Consider the following 18,827-nt stretch of genomic DNA (forward strand, 5'->3'; position numbering starts at 1 on the left):
CCTTTCGTACGCCCGTTTTTTGTCTAGTTCTTCTTTATCCCTTTTAACCCGCACTAATTCTTCGTTCTCTCTTTTAAGTTCCGCAATAACATTATATAATTCTGACGGGTCTACGTCGGACCCCTTAGTAGACTTAGATCTAGTTAAAACGTTTGTAGTACTCACAACCTTTCTCGCCGTTTTGCTGGTCTGCTTCTCGTCGCTCTGCTGTTGCTGTTGTTGTGACTGCTGCAGCTGCATCCTTTGCTGCTGCTGCAGTTGTATATGTTGCGCCTGCTGCTGTTGTTGCGGCTGTTGCTGCGACTGCTGTTGTGGCAGCTGCGGGGGCAGCGGCGGCTGGGGCTGCGGCTGCGGCTACGGCTGTTGTTGAGGCTGCTTCACTTTTTGCAATTTTCCTATCGCACAACACCCTCTTCTCCGTCGAGCCTTTCTTTTTAAGTTTTGGTCCTTTTCTCTGCGACACTTCACTTTGTTTTGCTGACACCTCACACGTTTTCCTTATTAACTGCACTTTCACGCACTTCTGCTGCTGCTGCTTCTCCTAGCGTCCTAGCTCAGTCCGGGCTTTTAAGCGAGGTATTTCGCCCCCTCCAGCCACTGCACTTTCACACACTTCTGCTGCTGCTGATTCTCCTAGCGTTCTTGCTCAGTCCGAGCTTTTAAGCGAGGGATTTCGCCCCCTCCGGCCACTGCACTTTCACACACTTCTGCTGCTGCTGCTTCTTCTAGCGTCCTAGCTCAGTCTGAGCTTTTAAGCGATGGATTTCGCCCCCTCCGGCCACTGCACTTTCACACACTTCTGCTGCTGCTGCTTCTCCTAACGTCCTAGCTCAGTCCGAGCTTTTAAGCGAGGGATTTCGCCCCCTCCGGCCACCTTCGTCGTTGCTCAGTCCGAGCTTTTAAGCGAGGGATTTCGCCCCCTCCGGCCGCCTTCGTCGCTGCTCAGTCCGAGCTTTCAAGCGAGAGATTTCGCCCCCTCCGTCCTGGCCTTTCCTGGCTTGGGCTTTCGTGGGGACAGTCCGTCCGTCCTGGCCTGCCCTGGCTTGGGCTTTCGAGGGGACAGTCCGTCCGTCCTGGCTGATATGACGGAATTGCAACCCCGCAAGCGGAGTAAGTAAACGCTACACTGTTCTTAGGGAAGAACGGAACTGACTTTATTCATTCAATTCAGCGTAGCCGTTATACGCCGCTATCTTACTCTAGCGATGCCTATTCCTAATTTTCCTAATCCTAGTTTCCTTATGCCCTATGTCCTTATGATGAATACCCCCACCCTTATTTTAATGTGACTTCTATGCCCACGCACTTTACGCGCGCATCCTAATTATGTTTATGTTTATGTTTATGTTTATTTGTCTATCGATGGACAATAATGCCCTCTCGAACAATTTTAGCAATGTTTTACAATGAGTTCTTTACAATGGATTACAATAACATAGAACATAAAAATGTGCACTATGGAACCAAGTTTAACACAGAAACACGATCATTAAACTCAGTTGGCGAAATCCTCGGCTCAAAAGCGTCGCTGACTGCGTTGAAAGCACGGCACATGAGTAGGAACGGGTCAGAGGAGCCAAATTGCGTAATACGGTCGTCGAGGGCCAACATTGCCCGAGTCCGGAGCGGCCTGGACGGAACGTACAGCTTGATGGCAGCCAGTAGTGACGGAGAGTCAATACGGCCGTCGAGAAGTCCCGTGATGAACGACAACCTGGCTTTTCGTATACGCTGACTTAGGGTGGGTAGCCCGAATAGTAAACACCTAGTCCGGTAATCGAGCCTTTGGTTCCATGAGCGAAGAGCAAATCGTGAAATTTTGCGCTGGATTGATTCCAATCGAGCTAACGGACGCGCTGCAGTTTGCCACCATACGATATTTGCATATGCCATCAACGACCGGATAAGTGAGCAATAGAGCGCCTTGGTGCAAGGCATATCATTAAGCTCGCGAGTCATATTGATAACTAGTCCTAGCATTCTATTGCTGGTGGCTACTACGTGATCCAGCTGATCCTTAAATGATAGTTTTGTATCGAGCAAAACAAATTACTAACACTACTTAAACTACTAATCGCACTAGCTGTCCTAATATATAAAGTGGTCATGGCCTTCCTATCTAATCCTATGCTATAGTTCATCCTACTTCCGAATTCATCCTAGTTCTAGTCTTAATCCTAATTAGTTCATTTCTATTTTTAGAATCCACCTAGTTCATTTCTGTCGGCGACACAGGGTTTTCGAGGATTATATAGACATGTTCAGCGAGTTGTAGATTCGTTCAGGCATATAATAGACTCTTTCAGCGAGATATAGAATTGATCAAAAGTAGGCGTTGACATGTTCAGCGATTCTGTTGTTGAGCCAAAGAAGAAGAAGAAGAGTAAAGCAACAATTTTTGAACAAATATAAAAAAGAACAGCAATTGCTAATAAAGATAACACTCATTGATAATTCATGAGTGTAAATAAATTATATTGTTACTATTAGGCTATCATTTTTAACAGCAATCAGAGTTGTAACAACTTCACGTATTATAATTATAACAATCTTACACATAAAAAATGGTTACTTATAAAAATGATTATTTATTTATTTTCCCAGCTATTGATAAATCAGGATAATGAAATACATACCAGTATTTACTACCTTCATTAACCTCAATTTAAAAAAGAGCCCTCGCACCTAAAGTAAAGTTTATTCAAAATAGTCGGAAACATAGATTGGATAGGTGTTCGCGCCCAAACGGTTCGCTCCGACAGTGAACCAGTTGCAGCGCGTGTGAAACACGCAACAGAAGAAAGAGAGAGAAGTTCTAGAACTCTTCACGTTAACGGTTTTTTGCATTATTCTCGTGCGCGATCGAATTTATTCCCTCACAGCCACACATATGAATTTCTTACGATTCTCTCCCATGCGCGAACGGTTAAAAGCGCGAGCCAGCGCTGAGAGAGTTGTTGTTGGTTTAGAACTTTCGAAGCAGACAGACGTGCAAACGGAAAATAAACACAACCAGTCCTGTTTTGCTGATACACTCCGAGTGTATCAATTCCTCGTGTTAGACAGAAAGAAAATCGGTCTTCCTCCAGGCTGAAGCTAGTGGGCTTCAGCTCTTTTTTCACCGGTTGTTCTCCGCGAGGTGGAGGCCTTACAACCCTCCACTGTTTTCTGCTTTTCCCACGTTGGGACAGCGCAGTCCCCAACATTTTGGTCCAATCGAACCGCATCATTGTGATACCGGCTTACAGTCCCCGGTGTCAAGGCGTTCCACTGGAAAACAGGGAGACCAGTGCAAGCGACCATCTTGTCCCATTCTGGTCAACCAGGCGACCAGCAAGGGGGAAACCACCGATTGCGCAAATCGGTACAAACGGCCATCCGTCGGTCGAACCCAACGCGTGTCCGTGTTTCGCGTGTGTGTGTGCGCGGAGCAATCCCCACGAGAGGAACGCGTCAAGTGTTTCGTGGTCAGTGCGGAACATTCCAGAAAAAACCGTGCCACTGTTTCATGAAGTGACAAAGCTTCAGTTCAGAAGCAATTCCTTCTAAAGTGCACGTGCCAAGTGTGTGTGTGTGTGTCCATGCACAATACAAGTTATTCTCAAGCGCGCGAGACTTGAGCTTCGTGTGTGTGCGCACGCGCGAGGAAAAGTTCGCGAATTCGTGCTTGTGCGTCCAAACGCAAGCAATTCCTTCAAGACGTGCCCGTGCTTCGGGTGTCTGTGTGCAAAAAACGGTCCCTACCTGAGGGACGCGCCCTAGTGTTTCGTGTGAGAGTGTGTGCGCGAAACATTTCCGTCGTAAGCAAACGCGGCTTTCTTCGTGTGTGCGAACGCGTAGAGAAGTACGCCTATCCGTGTTTCGTGTGATAGTCTATGCGCGAAACATTTCCGTTCTAAGAAAACGCGGTTTTTTTCGTGTGTGCGAACGCGAAAAGAAGTACGCATATCCGTGTTTCGTGTGAAAGCCGGTGCGCGAAATATTTCTTTCCAAGGTGCGTGTAGTTTTGTTTGTGTGTGCGAGCGCAAAGCAAAATACGCGCATCCAAATTCGTGTGAAATTTGTTCGCGAAACATTTTTCTAAAGCGCGTAGCTTTTTCGTGTGTCTGATCGCGATAAGTGCGCGTTCCGTTGTTTGTGCATGTGTGTGTGCGCAAGACAGTTTCATCCAAGCAGTGCATGTGCCTGAATTTCGTGCATCCGAGCGCGAGAATTATTCCTCCGTCTGGCGCGTGGCTTTTGTCTCGTGTGCGTTTGTGTGTGTGCGCGAGAAGAAGCGCGCGTAGCGAAGTCGTGCGTTCGAGCGCGATAACAATTCCCCTGCCTGGCGCGTTGCCTTTGTCTCGTGTATGTGTGTGTAAACGCGTCGCGAGAAGTGCGCGCAGTACTGTTTCGTTCGTGTGTGTTCGAGACATTTCCACAAAGGTGCGAGTTCCTCGTATCTTGCGTATGATCCCAGACTCGTGCGCACGCTGTTGTTTCATGCTTTGTGAGTGTGTGTAAGCGTTAGCGTGGCTTAAACAACGCTACCTAAGTGCTTTGAATCCAATTTCTGTTGAATTTCGCAAGCCCGCTGTCGGCAGAAACAAGCGTAAGCATGGCTTAAACAACGCTAAAGACTCAAGTGATTCCTTGAACTTTTCCGTGAATTTGAATACCGTGTTCGGTGCAAGTGTGAACAAGCGTGAGCGTGGCTTTGACAACGCTTTCCGGGTAAAAGTGTAAATAGCTTCATCGACAGGCATACGTACCAAGATGGGTGGCCAGGATCATACTCCGAAGAGATCCCAGGATGAAGCTACCGACGCTAAGGTGCTGATTCACCAGCGTGGCCAAATCAAGCGCAGAGTTACGCTGATCAACAACATGCTAGAGGAAGCCAAAGAAGACCCAACAAAGGTGTCTCAAACGCAGCTAAAGGTGTTTGCAAAAAAGCTCGATGTTCATTACCAAGAATACTCCGCCGTGCATCGTGAAATCTTGGAATCGATTCCGTCATCAAAACTCGATGAGCAAGATGAGATGCTGACGGCATTCGATGTTCTACACACCGAAGCCATGAACACAATCGAGCAGCTATCTGAAGCGCGGTCGCAGCCTATGGCCCCAGCAGATAGCACTGTTACGCAGCAATTCATCGTGCAACAACAACCATTGCGAGCGCCTATTCCCAGTTTCGACGGAAGGGTGGAGAACTGGACCAAGTTCCAGACAATGTTAGAGGACATTGTTGCTAAGGGCAGTGACTCCGATGCCATGAAGCTGCATCATCTCGATAAGGCTTTGGTTGGAGATGCTTCTGGTTGGATAACAGTGAAGATGATCCAGGACAACAACTTCGAGCAAACGTGGAAACAGCTGAAGTCCCAGTTCGAGAACCCCCGAGTCATTGTTGACACACATCTGACTGGTCTCCTGGACTTAAAACCTGTCCTGAAAGGAAACCACAAGGAGCTGTTGGAGCTCGTAAAGACAGTTCAACGGCACGTTGGAGGTTTGGAGTATCAAGACATCAAGGTCGACAAATTGTCTGGGTTGTTGTTAACGAAAATAATCACTTCACGGCTGGACGAACAAACTGTTCGGCTGTGGGAACGAACCCAGAAACACGGAAGGTTGCCCGACTTTAACCAAACGCTTAAGTTCCTGCAAGGCGAATGTCAGGTTTTAGAACGGTTCCAGAGTCGGCCCCAAGCAACTTCCATGAACCAAGGAAGCTCTAAACCATCATGTTCGAAATCCACAAGCCAGAGAGTACATGCTGCAGCACCTACCACAACTAGCCAGCTCTGCCTCTTTTGCAACAGGGCACATCGTCATCACGAGTGTCCCACATTTAAACAGTTCACACTAGCACTACGCAACGCCAAGGTGAAGGAGTTGAAACTGTGTTACAACTGCCTTCGACCCGGTCACCGTTCCAACAACTGTTCATCCAACAGAACGTGCATTAAATGTCAGCGGAAACACCACACATTACTACATGAGGAACCACCAGAACTGCCGGATACCCAAGCACAGATGGCAAGCCCCATCCAATCCATGCGGTTTGAGCAGCAGGCTCAAGCATCGAATCATCCAACGTCTAACGCCGCCGTTCCATACAGCCGACCGTTGGAACAAAGGACGGCCATGCTTATGACAGCTCTCGTGAACCTGAGAGACGAATCCAACAGGACGATCCCCTGTCGTGCGCTGTTGGATTGCGGCTCACAGGTGAGCTTCATCTCGAAGGCGATGGCCGATCGCCTCCTCACCCCGCGTATCCCCACACTTGTGCCGATTACTGGAGTCGGTACAGTTAAGACGTGTGCCCGGGAAAAATTCGTCGTGAACATCGAATCTCGATATTCAACCTTCTCAACAACCGCCGAGTGCCTCGTGATTCCTAAGGTCACAGGAATCATCCCCACAAGCCAGCTGAACGTGTCGAAATGGCCACTACCGCCCGATATCTTTCTTGCCGATCCTGAATTTCATACGCCTGGTCAAATCGACATGTTACTGGGTGTGTCCCATTTCATGCGTCTTCTCAAGTCAAACAGAATGCAGCTACGAGAAGATTTGCCTGACCTGCAAGAGACTCATCTCGGATGGGTAGTTGCTGGAGACGTCGAGGACGAGTCGACCAATCAGCAGAGCTTCATCGCTACCACCACTACGCTTTCCGAGACCATGAATAAATTTTGGGAAGTTGAAGACATCGGAGATATAGATGAAACGACCGAGCATGAAGAATGCGAAAAGATTTTTCTTGCTACCCACCGACGTGACAATGATGGAAGATACATTGTCGCCCTACCATTTCGTGAGTATCTACCTGTACTAACTAACAATCGAGAGCTTGCTTTGCGTCGTTTCCTCTCTTTAGAACGGCGAATGAAGAAAGATCATTCCCTGAAGCTCCAGTACTCCAAGTTCATCGATGACTACGAAGCTCTTGGTCATTGCCATGAAGTCAAGGAGGAATCCGACGAACCGAACAAGGCTCGCTACTACCTACCTCACCATGCTGTCCTACGTCCATCGAGCTCCAGTACGAAGCTGCGAGTGGTCTTCGACGCAACCGCCAAGGCTACAACATCCGATGTAGCTCTCAACCAAGCCCTAATGGTGGGTTCAACTGTGCAGAACGACATCTTTGTCATCCTCGTCCGTTTCCGGAAACACTTTGTTGTGTTCACAGCTGATATATCGAAGATGTATCGGCAGATCAAGGTCATCTCCGACCACACGTGCTTTCAACGCATCTTCTGGCGTGCTGATCCAGCACTTCCTCTTCGCGTCTTAGAGTTGACAACCGTCACTTACGGAACATCGTGCGCTCCTTTCCTTGCGACTCGGTGCTTACTGCAGTTGAGCATCGACGAAGCGTCATCGTATCCGAAGGCAGTCAACATCATCCGAGACGACTGTTACGTTGACGACATCCTATCCGGAGCCAGCACTGTGGCTGAAGCAACTGAGTGTCAAACCCAGCTCCTAGGGTTGCTCAATTCCGCTGGGTTCCCAGTTCACAAGTGGAGTTCGAACTCTCCAGAGCTCCTGAAACACGTCCCCGAAGCTGACCGTGAGGAACTGGTAACTCTCGGCGACGAAACTGAAGGTGTCTTGAAGACACTCGTATTGACATGGAATCCACATCGAGACGAATTTGCATTCGTCGTTGACCAGTTCATGCAACATTCCAATCCACCAACCAAGCGATCCGTTCTTTCCGAGATAAGCAAACTATTTGACCCGATTGGCTTGCTCTCGCCAGTCATTATCATTGCGAAGCTTATTTTGCAGAAGATTTGGTTGGCTGGACTTCCATGGGACACCAGCCTAGAAGGAGAACTGCTGCAAGAGTGGCTGCAGTTTCGTACATCCCTGAAGAACGTGAATGGCATCAGAATACCTAGGTGTGTGGTGCTTCCTAACCACATTTCTATTGAAGTGCACGGTTTTTCTGATGCATCCAAAAGAGCCTACGGAGCAGCGTTGTATCTTCGCTGCATCTTTCCTGATGGAACTGCAAGTCTTCGTTTGCTTTGCAGCAAATCGAAGGTTGCACCAGTGAAACCAGTAACCATTCCGCGCATGGAATTGCTAGGAGCCTATCTTCTCGCAAGGTTGATCTCCAAGGTTGCTGGGTCCATCGATCTTCACCTCCGCAACATCATACTCTGGACTGACAGCCAGATTGTCCTTGCTTGGCTGAAGAAACCACTTGCAACCCTGCAAGTGTTTGTGCGAAATCGAAGTGAAAAAATTCGCAACCTTACCGAACCGCTGGACGTACAATGGAAGTACATTTCAACGAAGGAAAATTCAGCTGACATCGTGTCTCGAGGTCTTCTGCCAGAAACCTTGAAGACAACCACTCTCTGGTGGATGGGTCCGACGTTCCTTCAGAGAGCCGATTACGACGTAGAGATTCCGGAAGATCTTCCTGACGAAATCGTTCCAGAATTGAGAGCGTCACCCGTCGTTGCAGCGCTGGTTATCAATCAAGACAAATTACCCGTGTTCTTAAAGTTTAGCTCTTTTCGAAAACTGCAACAAGTGATTGCTCTAGTTCAACGCTTCATCCTGAATTGTCGACAAAGAGACGTTTCAAGGCGTGTAACCTGCCAACATTGTACCATCTCCGAACTTCGAAGCGCTTTAAACGTCATTGTGAAGGTCATTCAGTATGAGGCTCTTGCTGACGAAATCCACCGAGTAAAGGCTAATGAGCCGTGTAAGCGGATTCAAGCTCTACATCCGTTCATCATCGACGAGATTCTGCGAGTCGGAGGAAGACTCCAGAATTCCAATCTACCACTGTCCAGTAAACATCAAATCTTGCTACCAAAGCATCCCATCACCGATCTCATCATCCTGACGAGGGAGCAGTTTTGGAAGCAGTGGAGAAAAGACTATCTTCAGAGCCTGCAACCACGCAGCAAGAATCAAAAGACACTTCCAAACATTCGCCCTGGAATGATCGTGTTAGTTGAGGAAAGAGATTTGCCTTCGCAGACCTGGAAGCTAGGCAAAATCGTAAACATACCCGGGACCAGACAACCTCGTACGAGCTGTGGACGTTAAATTTGCCGGAGCGATTTATCGACGAGCCGTATCCCGAATTTCCATCTTGCCGATCGAAGACAACTGCAAACGTGATTGCAGTGCTTCAGAGGATTCTTCTCAGCCCGGGGGTGCATGTTCGCGCCCAAACGGTTCGCTCCGACAGTGAACCAGTTGCAGCGCGTGTGAAACACGCAACAGAAGAAAGAGAGAGAAGTTCTAGAACTCTTCACGTTAACGGTTTTTTTGCATTATTCTCGTGCGCGATCGAATTTATTCCCTCACAGCCACACATATGAATTTCTTACGATTCTCTCCCATGCGCGAACGGTTAAAAGCGCGAGCCAGCGCTGAGAGAGTTGTTGTTGGTTTAGAACTTTCGAAGCAGACAGACGTGCAAACGGAAAATAAACACAACCAGTCCTGTTTTGCTGATACACTCCGAGTGTATCAATTCCTCGTGTTAGACAGAAAGAAAATCGGTCTTCCTCCAGGCTGAAGCTAGTGGGCTTCAGCTCTTTTTTCACCGGTTGTTCTCCGCGAGGTGGAGGCCTTACAACCCTCCACTGTTTTCTGCTTTTCCCACGTTGGGGCAGCGCAGTCCCCAACAATAGGTAATAATTATATTTCATATACATTATTAATTTATTAATATTTTTAATATTTTATATTTTCTAATCATAGGAAATGTTACTTAAATTGAAAGCTTTTGGAGTGTTTATCAACTTCCCTCTTTAAGACTATTTTTCATAAATCATAGTGCAGCAATGAAAAATATTGTTATTTAAATATTACTTAAAACTTACTTTTTTACTTACTTTAAATATTTTGTTAAATATTACTTGTTATTTAAAAATAAAATCTCGTAGGAATCGATTCATCGTAAAGCAATTGTTTTTCAGCGCAGTTTAAAATATTTTTTATTCAAACAATGCACACTGGTCGGTCGTGTGGATGACAACATCTCTATAAAAATGTTGCATGGGAATTTTAAAAGGCATGTAACGCTTCTTGTGTGTAACGTAGAGGGCTGAGCCTCCCCGGTACCATTATCCATGCGATTTCGGTCTCATCGGGCTCTATCTGGGCGCCCATTAAAATAATCGCTTAGAAGCTTCAATCAGGCGGAACGGGCGATTTGAATTTCTGTCACAGTGGCATGTATCATGTCGTTGAAGCGTCGCGTATACGTATGTGCGTGTATTGGTGTGCTCGTGGTCATTTTGACAGGTTATGTTTACAACGGGAAGCAGCAACTTGTTATGCTCTACCAGTGAAGGTTGTGATTTTGTCTGTGCTTATAAATTGAATCGGAAATAAACTCATTTGGTATGTATAATATTATTGTGTTATGTATTCTAACGTCAATGGGAAATGCAGTTTCTTACTTGATTTTCTTGTTCGCTTACAGTGAACTCAGGCAGAGAGAAATGGATGTGAAAAAAACTGGCACAAAGCGACCGCCATTGGTGCAAATTAAACAGGAAAATGTTGTTCCAAGTAAGAAAAGTAAGTGATGTGTGAATAATAATGCTGTTTGTTAGAAAACGTTGACTGTTGCCGAACAATATAGAAAGATATCAACTGCGTTATTTAGCATTCAGCTATGATCCATGCCGTACTTTACCGATACCATATGTGGTCTAAGAAAAACGTTCAGTGTCAGTCACGTTTTGAACGTAACAGCCGAAGTGTTAAGTTAACCAAATTACTACCTCTTTACAATTTCTATTACAGTTAAAACAGCGAAAAAGCCAGCACAACAAAAACCACCTGTTACGAAAAGAAAGTTCTAAGTAGGCGAGCCCTGCAACGGGTTCTACCAAACCGGGCGAAATGTGCAGCGAGAGTAGAAATGATCGGGCGAATTCGATCGTGGCCAGAACGCGATGAACACCCACGCGTGTGTGGGTGAGTGCTCGAGAGGCCGAAAGGGAAGAGGTTCGGGTTCGGGACATGCCATGGCATTCGGCAAGCGTACGAGCAGGGAACGGGTTGGCAGAGAGCGATAGGCGAACCTTTTTTGTAGTTAATTTTTCACTGTTTTTCTTACTTTGCTCTAATTGATTAGATTTGCTTAAGTACATAGTTCAACTTTCGTTAATCTTTTCCGTGAAAATAAAGGTATTGTTAAAGCTGAACTCACAAACGCCTACTACGCGCCTCCTTGTGCTTACACTCTTTTACCTACAAAAAAGGGTTCTTCAGTGCGTTAAGTGTAATAGTGAAGAACAATGGGACCGAAGAAAGCACGTGGTTGCAAGGCTTGCGGTAACCAGGTCGACGACACTTTGTACGTGCAGTGCGATGAATGTGATGCGTGGTGGCATTTCTCGTGTGCCGGTATAACGGCATCCGTAGAAGCCGTGGAGAAATGTGCGTGGTTGTGCGAGGAGTGTGCCAGGAAGACACTAAGAGAGCAATCATCGCCACGCGGGGGCAATAAGAAGCCCAAGGAAGGAACCTCGAAACACGTGGATGGGGATCTCGTTCGTAGCCTTAGTTTGGAAGCAGCGACGGATGGCGGGGCGCGCCCGGTTACAAACCCACAGAGGCGGCCGCTTTTATCGCTCGAAGAGGCCAACGACGAGATAGCGCCAGGAACATCGACCCACGTGGCAGGGGGACCCGTACATAACCTCAACCAGGATGCTGCGACGGAAGGCGGGGTGCGCCCGGTCATGACACCAAAGAGGCGGCCGCTTTCATCGCTCGATGAGGCCGACGGAGGTAAAACGTCTGTCTCATCGAACCTCGTGCACAGGGGATCGTGTCCTAACCTCAACCTGGATGCGGCAAGTGATGACGTGGCACGTCAACTCGCCGTGCTGAAGCGGCGACAGGAGGTGGAGAAACGGCGCATGGAGCTTGAACTGCAGCTGAAGTTCGTGCAGGAGGAAGAAGCACTTCTCGGGTTTGGGGAAAATAAGTCTTTTTCAATTTCACCACAACTTAACTCTTTTCAGACTGAAAAGAGAACAGTGAAACGCAGCGAAGAAGAAGAAGAGGAACCAGACCTAACTCCACGACAAGAGGCTGCGCGGCACATGGTTTCTAAAGAGCTCCCAGTTTTCTCCGGTGATCTCGCTGAGTGGCCGATTTTTATATCGCACTACGAGTATACTACCAGGCGATGTGGATACTCGAATTGGGAGAATATGCTGCGCCTGCAAAAGAGCCTGAAAGGACCTGCCCTCGAAGCTGTTCGGAGTCGATTGGTGTTACCGGACGTAGTTCCGCAGGTTATCGAGAAGCTACGTTCCAAATATGAGCGGCCGGTGCACTTAATTAAAACATTCATCGAGAAGGTGCGGAAGATTCCGGCGCCCCAAACTGACAAGCTGGACAGTTTAGTCGAGTATGGGGAAGCAGTGCAGTGTATGGTGGACCATATGGTTGCGGCTGGTGAACGTGCGCATATCACCAACCCGCTTTTGCTGCAAGAGGTGGTCGGCAAGTTACCAACGGATCAACAGTTGCGTTGGTCGCATCACATCCGCGGAATGACATCGGTGGATCTGTCCACATTCAGCGACTACATGGAGGATTTGGCCGAAGACGCTGCGAGGCTGACGACGATTGACTCTCCTTCAGTGCGCAGGACCAGTGTGGTGGTGGGAATTATCGTTGTAGGTTCGGTACGGGTTCGCGTCGTAGGCCTGGAGGCAGCGCTGTGTCAGCACTTCGCGATTGGCGCGGTAAACTAATCGAACTTGACCTTGCGTAACAATTGAAATCAATCTGCGTCAGGTGAAAAGCGAACTTCCAGCTATGCTAAACCGTGGGAACGACGTTATGCCACTTTAGCATACGTTAACCTTTCGGATTGGGGTTTTGCTGACCGGCCAGCTGATACACGGTGCGTTTGTTGGAGACAGTAAAGCCTTACCTTGGGTAGGGGGACAATGCTGCTCATAAGTGAGTTGAAGGGACAAGATGTACGATCCTATGTCCGATCAGAACTGACCTTCTGTCCGTTCTGATAGCTTTATTTATACTCCCATTTTAAGAAAGCTAGCGCACATTTGTTCACCAGATGTTTACGTTTGTAACTTTCTCTTTCGCAACTTGATGCGCTTTGACAAACGCATGTTTGTCAAGAGGGTCGCCTTCCTGGTGGGCTTTTACAATTTACAATGTTTTGCTTAAGGTCTAATGCGTTTCTTATGCTAATTGTTCTTCCTTATTTATGACCTACTTTGGAGGTCTTCCTTGTTTATGTCCAGCTTGGGTGGTGCGACCACCATGGTAAAACACGGAACCGCGTGTGCAGTAAAACACGGAACGCATGTGCAGTGTTTTACCCGGCTGTTAGCATTCATGCTTTAAACGAGTATGCGATAGCATGGATGCTACACCAGCAAGGGAAGGCCTACGAAGGGCTACGTCCACGCACACGTGGATCCAGATGGAGCGACAACGTCCAGCGCGGCTGAAAGGCGGTGTGTATCCTGTAACGTCGCGGGGCATGTATTGTCGACATGCACTAATTTTCGAGGACTGCCGGTAAAGGATCGATGGAGGCGAGCGCGTGAGCTATCGGTGTGCTTTAGCTGCCTGGAGAAGCACAATTGGCGATCGTGCAAAAAACGTAAGGTACAAGGTACGTCCCTAAATGACATGTTGCTGAAGGGGCAGGACGAGTCAATTTCTTTGCCAGGGGTGCTGTTCCGGTTTCGAATGTACGGGATAGCGGTGTGCGCTGATGTCAAGGAAATGTTCCTGCAAATACGCATGCGCGACGAAGACAAGCATGCGCAGCGGTTCCTGTGGCGGGAAGATCATGCTGACGATATCGCAACGTATTTCGTGGACGTCGTTACCTTTGGGTCAGCCTGCTCCGAAAAATACGTGAAAAACCGGAACGCCAGGGAACATGACGAAAAATACCCTCGTGCCGTACGTGGCATCTTGACCAGCACGTATGTCGACGACTATTTGGATAGTTTCGGAACACTCGAAGAAGCCAGTCGAGTATCCAGAGAAGTCAAGGGAATCTTCTCGAACGACGGGTTCGTACTCCGGAACTGGGTTTCCAACAATCCGGTTGTTTTGGAACGGCTGGGCGGCGAAAGCTCCAGTCCCGGTATGAAGAGTTTGACCTCTACGGCGGATGATGGAGAACGGGTGCTCGGATTGCGATGGAACCCGAGCTCGGACCAATTGTCCTTTTACACGCAGGCGTGCGTGGGAATGGCGGAGATATTTGAGACAGAGCGTACCCCTACCAAGCGAGAAGTGCTCAAATGCGTGATGTCACTTTTTGATCCGCTTGGACTGTTGGCAAATTTTACCATCCATGGAAGGATCTTGATTCAAGACCTTTGGCGAGCTGGTACCGGTTGGGATGAGGCCATCAGTCCCAGTCAAATGCGAGATTGGCGTAGATGGGTGGATGTTTTTCCTCTGATAGCCCAGCTTAGGATTCCGAGGTGCTACTTCCCGGAGACACGAGAGAAAGTGTACGAGAATGCGGAACTACACTTGTTTGTGGATGCCAGCCAGCTAGCGTACGCATGCGTGCTGTATTTACGGGTCGTCGATTCTGAAGGAGAACCGCATTGTACCATGCTATGCGGAAAGGCAAAGGTTGCCCCTCTGAAGCCTTTGACGATACCAAAGATGGAGTTACAAGCCTGCTTGTTAGGTGCACGGCTTCTGAAGTCCACGGAACAGCATCACCCGATTCCTGTTAAAAAACGGGTGCTCTGGACGGACAGCACGGTGGCGCTATCATGGATACATGCCGACCCTAGGAATTACAGGCCATTTGTCGCGAATAGAGTGGCGGAGATTCAGGAGAGCACCAACGTGAATGAGTGGCGATGGGTGCCCACTCAGGACAATCCAGCAGACGAAGCTACCAAATGGAAAGGGCGTGCGAACTTCAACTGGGATGGCATTTGGTTCCAACTACTCCGGAGGAAGAGACACGGCGGGTCAACCTTCACCGTGAGAAGTTGAATCCTGGACTTCTCCCTCTGAAAGCTGAACGCTTCAGCCGCCTGGAAAGGATGATCAGGACGTTGGCGTGGATTGTCAGGTACGTGGACAATTTGATGAGAAAGGTGGGAGGAGCCCCTCTGTACCTTGGAATCCTCTCTCAAGACGAATTGGAGAGAGCGGAGACGATTGCGTGGAAGCAAGCGCAAGGGGATTATTTTCAGGATGAAGTACGAGTCCTGAGTGTCGGTGAGGGAACAGGAAGGAGTACCGTGCCTAAGGATAGTCCTATATGTGGCCTCTTACCCTACGTGGATGAGCGTGGTGTTTTGCGCATGCGAGGACGGATTGGAGCAGCTCCGGAACTGCCATATGCTGCCAGGTACACTGGTGGACATAAAAATAGGAACTTTTTTCTGTAACCGAAAGACATAGTTCTTGTCAGAAATATTTGGTTGCCCTGAAAAGGACTGTTTAACTGGTTGTTGGGAGGAGGTGTTGCGGTGTTCCGCTGAGCGAAAACACATTCTAACGGTCAATCTGGTGACCGTTATTCGCTATCACTTCCTGACAGCGTTTGGCCATATCGCCGATGAGCTTACGGCATTCGCTTCTGGGTATGCGTTCCCACATAACCTTGCAGCGTGTCCATAGATCATCGGCTGAACGTGCAGGCTGGTTCTTAAGCTGACGCTTGAGAGTTGACCACAGATTTTCAATCGGGTTGAGGTCAGGACTCAACGCAGGCCACGGTAGAACTTGCACATCCTGGTTTGCCAAATAACACCTAACTGTTCGCGATGTGTGCTTAGAGTCGTTATCATGCTGAAAGATGTAATGCTCTTCGTCTCCGAATTGTTGTCGGGCGTATGGCAACATCTTGCGACTAAGTATTTTTCTATACCCTTCCGAGTTCAGTGTCCCGTTGATACGGAACAAAGGACCCGTGCCGTGCCAGGAGAAGCAACCCCACACCATTACGTGGCCGCCTCCGTGAATTAGGGTTTTTATCGTATTTTTCGGATGATACGCCTGATAAGGAAAGCGCCAGACGTATTTAATGCCGTCCGAACCATCCAGATTGATTCTGGACTCATCCGAAAAAATGATTTTGCTCCACCAAAAGATGGATGCAGCTAAATGTTCTTCGGCAAACCGAATGCGCGCTTCTACGTGGTGCGGCTGCAGCTTACGAACCTTCCTCGGTCTCCGGGCACAGAACCCAGCGGCGTGTAAACGGCGAGACACCGTTTTCGCCGAAACTTGCAAACCAAGCTCCTGCTTGATACGAGTGCAAGTTTTGAAAGGATCCGCCCTGATCATCTCAACAATCTGCGCGTCAACGTCGGCCGTTGTTTTTCGCGGACGACCTGTCGATTTACCCGTAGCCTCGCTACGAATGGCGTTGTCCACAAACGTCCGCGAACGGCCGAACGCCTTGCAGATTGTCTTGATTGGCACGTTCTCACGATACAGCCCCTGAATGTGTTTTCGCTCCTCTGGTGTGCAGTGCTTTCCGCGACCCATGATGATTTTGTGGAATTTTTAAACAGCAACCTTTCACCTTGACCACTGATGGAAGAATGAAGCACAACACGGTTTGGCTCTCCTTTTATACTGCCGCAAAACGCTGCCGGCACTCAAAACTCAGATAAGTAGCGCACCAAAAATGAGAGTATAAAAGGCAAAATTCGGCTATTGCAAATTCAGTACGCCTCGAACTGTTGGCGATGACACGCCTAGTGTATGCAAAAAAAACATACAAAATTTTTTTTCCTATTTTAATGTCCACCAGTGTACCCAATCGTATTACCACGTGACGCATGGATAACCCACCTGCTGGTGGACAAATTTCATCGCCAGTTTCGACACGCCAATAACGAAACCGTGGTGAACGAATTGAGGCAGTATTTCCAGATCCCAAAGATGAGACGATTGGTTTCAAAAGTGGTTCGGCAATGCGTGTTCTGCCATATACGACGAACATTGCCACAGATCCCCCCGATGGCTCCATTACCGAAACAGCGGCTCACTGCATTCGTGAGGCCGTTCACATTTGTGGGACTGGACTGCTTGACTGGACTAGGGACTGGACTAGGAGAGGAAGAGCACAGGAGAAACGATGGGTGGTGCTTTTCACATGCTCTTCTAACTATAAGAGCAATTCATTTGGAAGTCGTGAGTAGTCTTTCCACAGATTCCTGTATTCTGACAGTGAGACGCTTTGTGGCCAGAAGAGGCGCTCCCGCCGAGGTGTTCAGCGACAACGGGAAGAATTTCGTGGGAGCCAGCCAGCAGCTAAGGAAGGAAATCGACGAGCGCAACGATGCCTTAGCTGCGACCTTTACCAACGCGAACACCCGATGGACATTCATCCCCCTGGCGCACCCCATATGGGAGGGGTATGGGAACGCATGGTGCGATCGGTGAAGGCTGCTATGAGTACGATGACGGAACTACAGCGTACACCCGATGATGAGACGCTGCTTACGGTGATAGTGGAAGCGGAGGGAATGATCAACACCCGCCCTCTGACGTACATCCCGCTGGAATCGGCGGATCAGGAGTCTCTTACTCCTAACCACTTCTTGCTGGGCAGTTCATCGGGAGTGAAGCAGAGACCGGTGGCACCGACTAGCCTTCAGACGGGGTTACGGAGCAACTGGAAAATGGTGCGACATATCCTGGACGGATTTTGGAGACGGTGGATAAAAGAGTATCTTCCGGTGTTGGCGCGGCAAAGCAAATGGTTTGAGGCCGTGAGAGAGATTGAGGTAGGAGACATGGTTCTGATAGTCGACGGTGGTGTTAGGAATCAGTGGAAGAGAGGGCTAGTAGAACGTGTGGTTTCGGGAACCGACGGGCGGACACGACAAGCTTGGGTGCGAACAAGCACAGGAACCCTCAGAAGGCCGGTGGCTAAACTTGCCTTATTAGAGATAAGAAAGGGTGACCAATAGCGTATTGGTCACGGGCTGGGGGATGTTACGAAAAGAATGTTCTAAGTAGGCGAGCCCTGCAACGGGTTCTACCAAACCGGGCAAAATGTGCAGCGAGAGTAGAAATGATCGGGCGAACCCGATCGTGGCCGGAACGCGATGAACACCCACGCATGTGTGGGTGAGTGCTCGAGAGGCCGAAAGGGAAGAGGTTCGGGTTCGGGACATGCCATGGCATTCGGCAAGCGTACGAGCAGGGAACGGGTTTGCAGAGAGCGATAGGCGAACCTTTTTTGTAGTTAATTTTTCACTGCTTTTCTTACTTTGCTCTAATTGATTAGATTTGCTTAACTACATAGTTCAACTTTCGTTAATCTTTTCCGTGAAAATAAAGGTATTGTTAAAGCTGAACTCACAAACGCCTACTACGCGCCTCCTTGTGCTTACACCACCGATTCCAACTGTTCTGAAAGGTATACATCGATGAATAACTGTGTACATATGTTTATATTGTTAATATCATTTTAGTACCGACCCTGATTCCGTTAAAAACGGAAAATAAGCCAGAAAACATAAAACGATCATCGAACCCGACAGCACATACATCCAACATGTCATGTTATATGGACAAAAAACCTGTACAGACAAAAGGTAGTGTTCAAATGTATAGGCTAACGAATTAAAATAATGTTATTTAATTTAATTGTAGCATTAACCGCTACTCCATCCGCTGACGTTCAGGCGATTTTATCTTATATCAAGGAAAGTCCATGGAGATCATCTCAGGCACAACCAAATTTGACACAGCAACCTACAATACTCACGAAACCCGGCACATCTCGATCTCCCGCAAACCGTCAAGAAGTAAATCATCGTGTATGTCATAAAATA

The 18,827-nt window shown here is 48.3% G+C and overlaps 1 protein-coding gene across 1 annotated transcript; it reads left to right on the forward strand.

Moving 5' to 3' along the window:
- Positions 1-4,755: 4,755 nt before the first annotated feature.
- LOC120961733 (uncharacterized) lies at positions 4,756-9,075 on the forward strand. Its single transcript, XM_040385741.2, has one exon. It carries the CDS (start codon positions 4,756-4,758, stop codon positions 9,073-9,075), a length of 4,320 nt encoding a protein of 1,439 aa, XP_040241675.2.
- Positions 9,076-18,827: the final 9,752 nt, after the last annotated feature.

Source organism: Anopheles coluzzii, chromosome 2, assembly GCF_943734685.1.
Source record: "Anopheles coluzzii chromosome 2, AcolN3, whole genome shotgun sequence".
NCBI classification, from domain to species: domain Eukaryota; kingdom Metazoa; phylum Arthropoda; class Insecta; order Diptera; family Culicidae; genus Anopheles; species Anopheles coluzzii.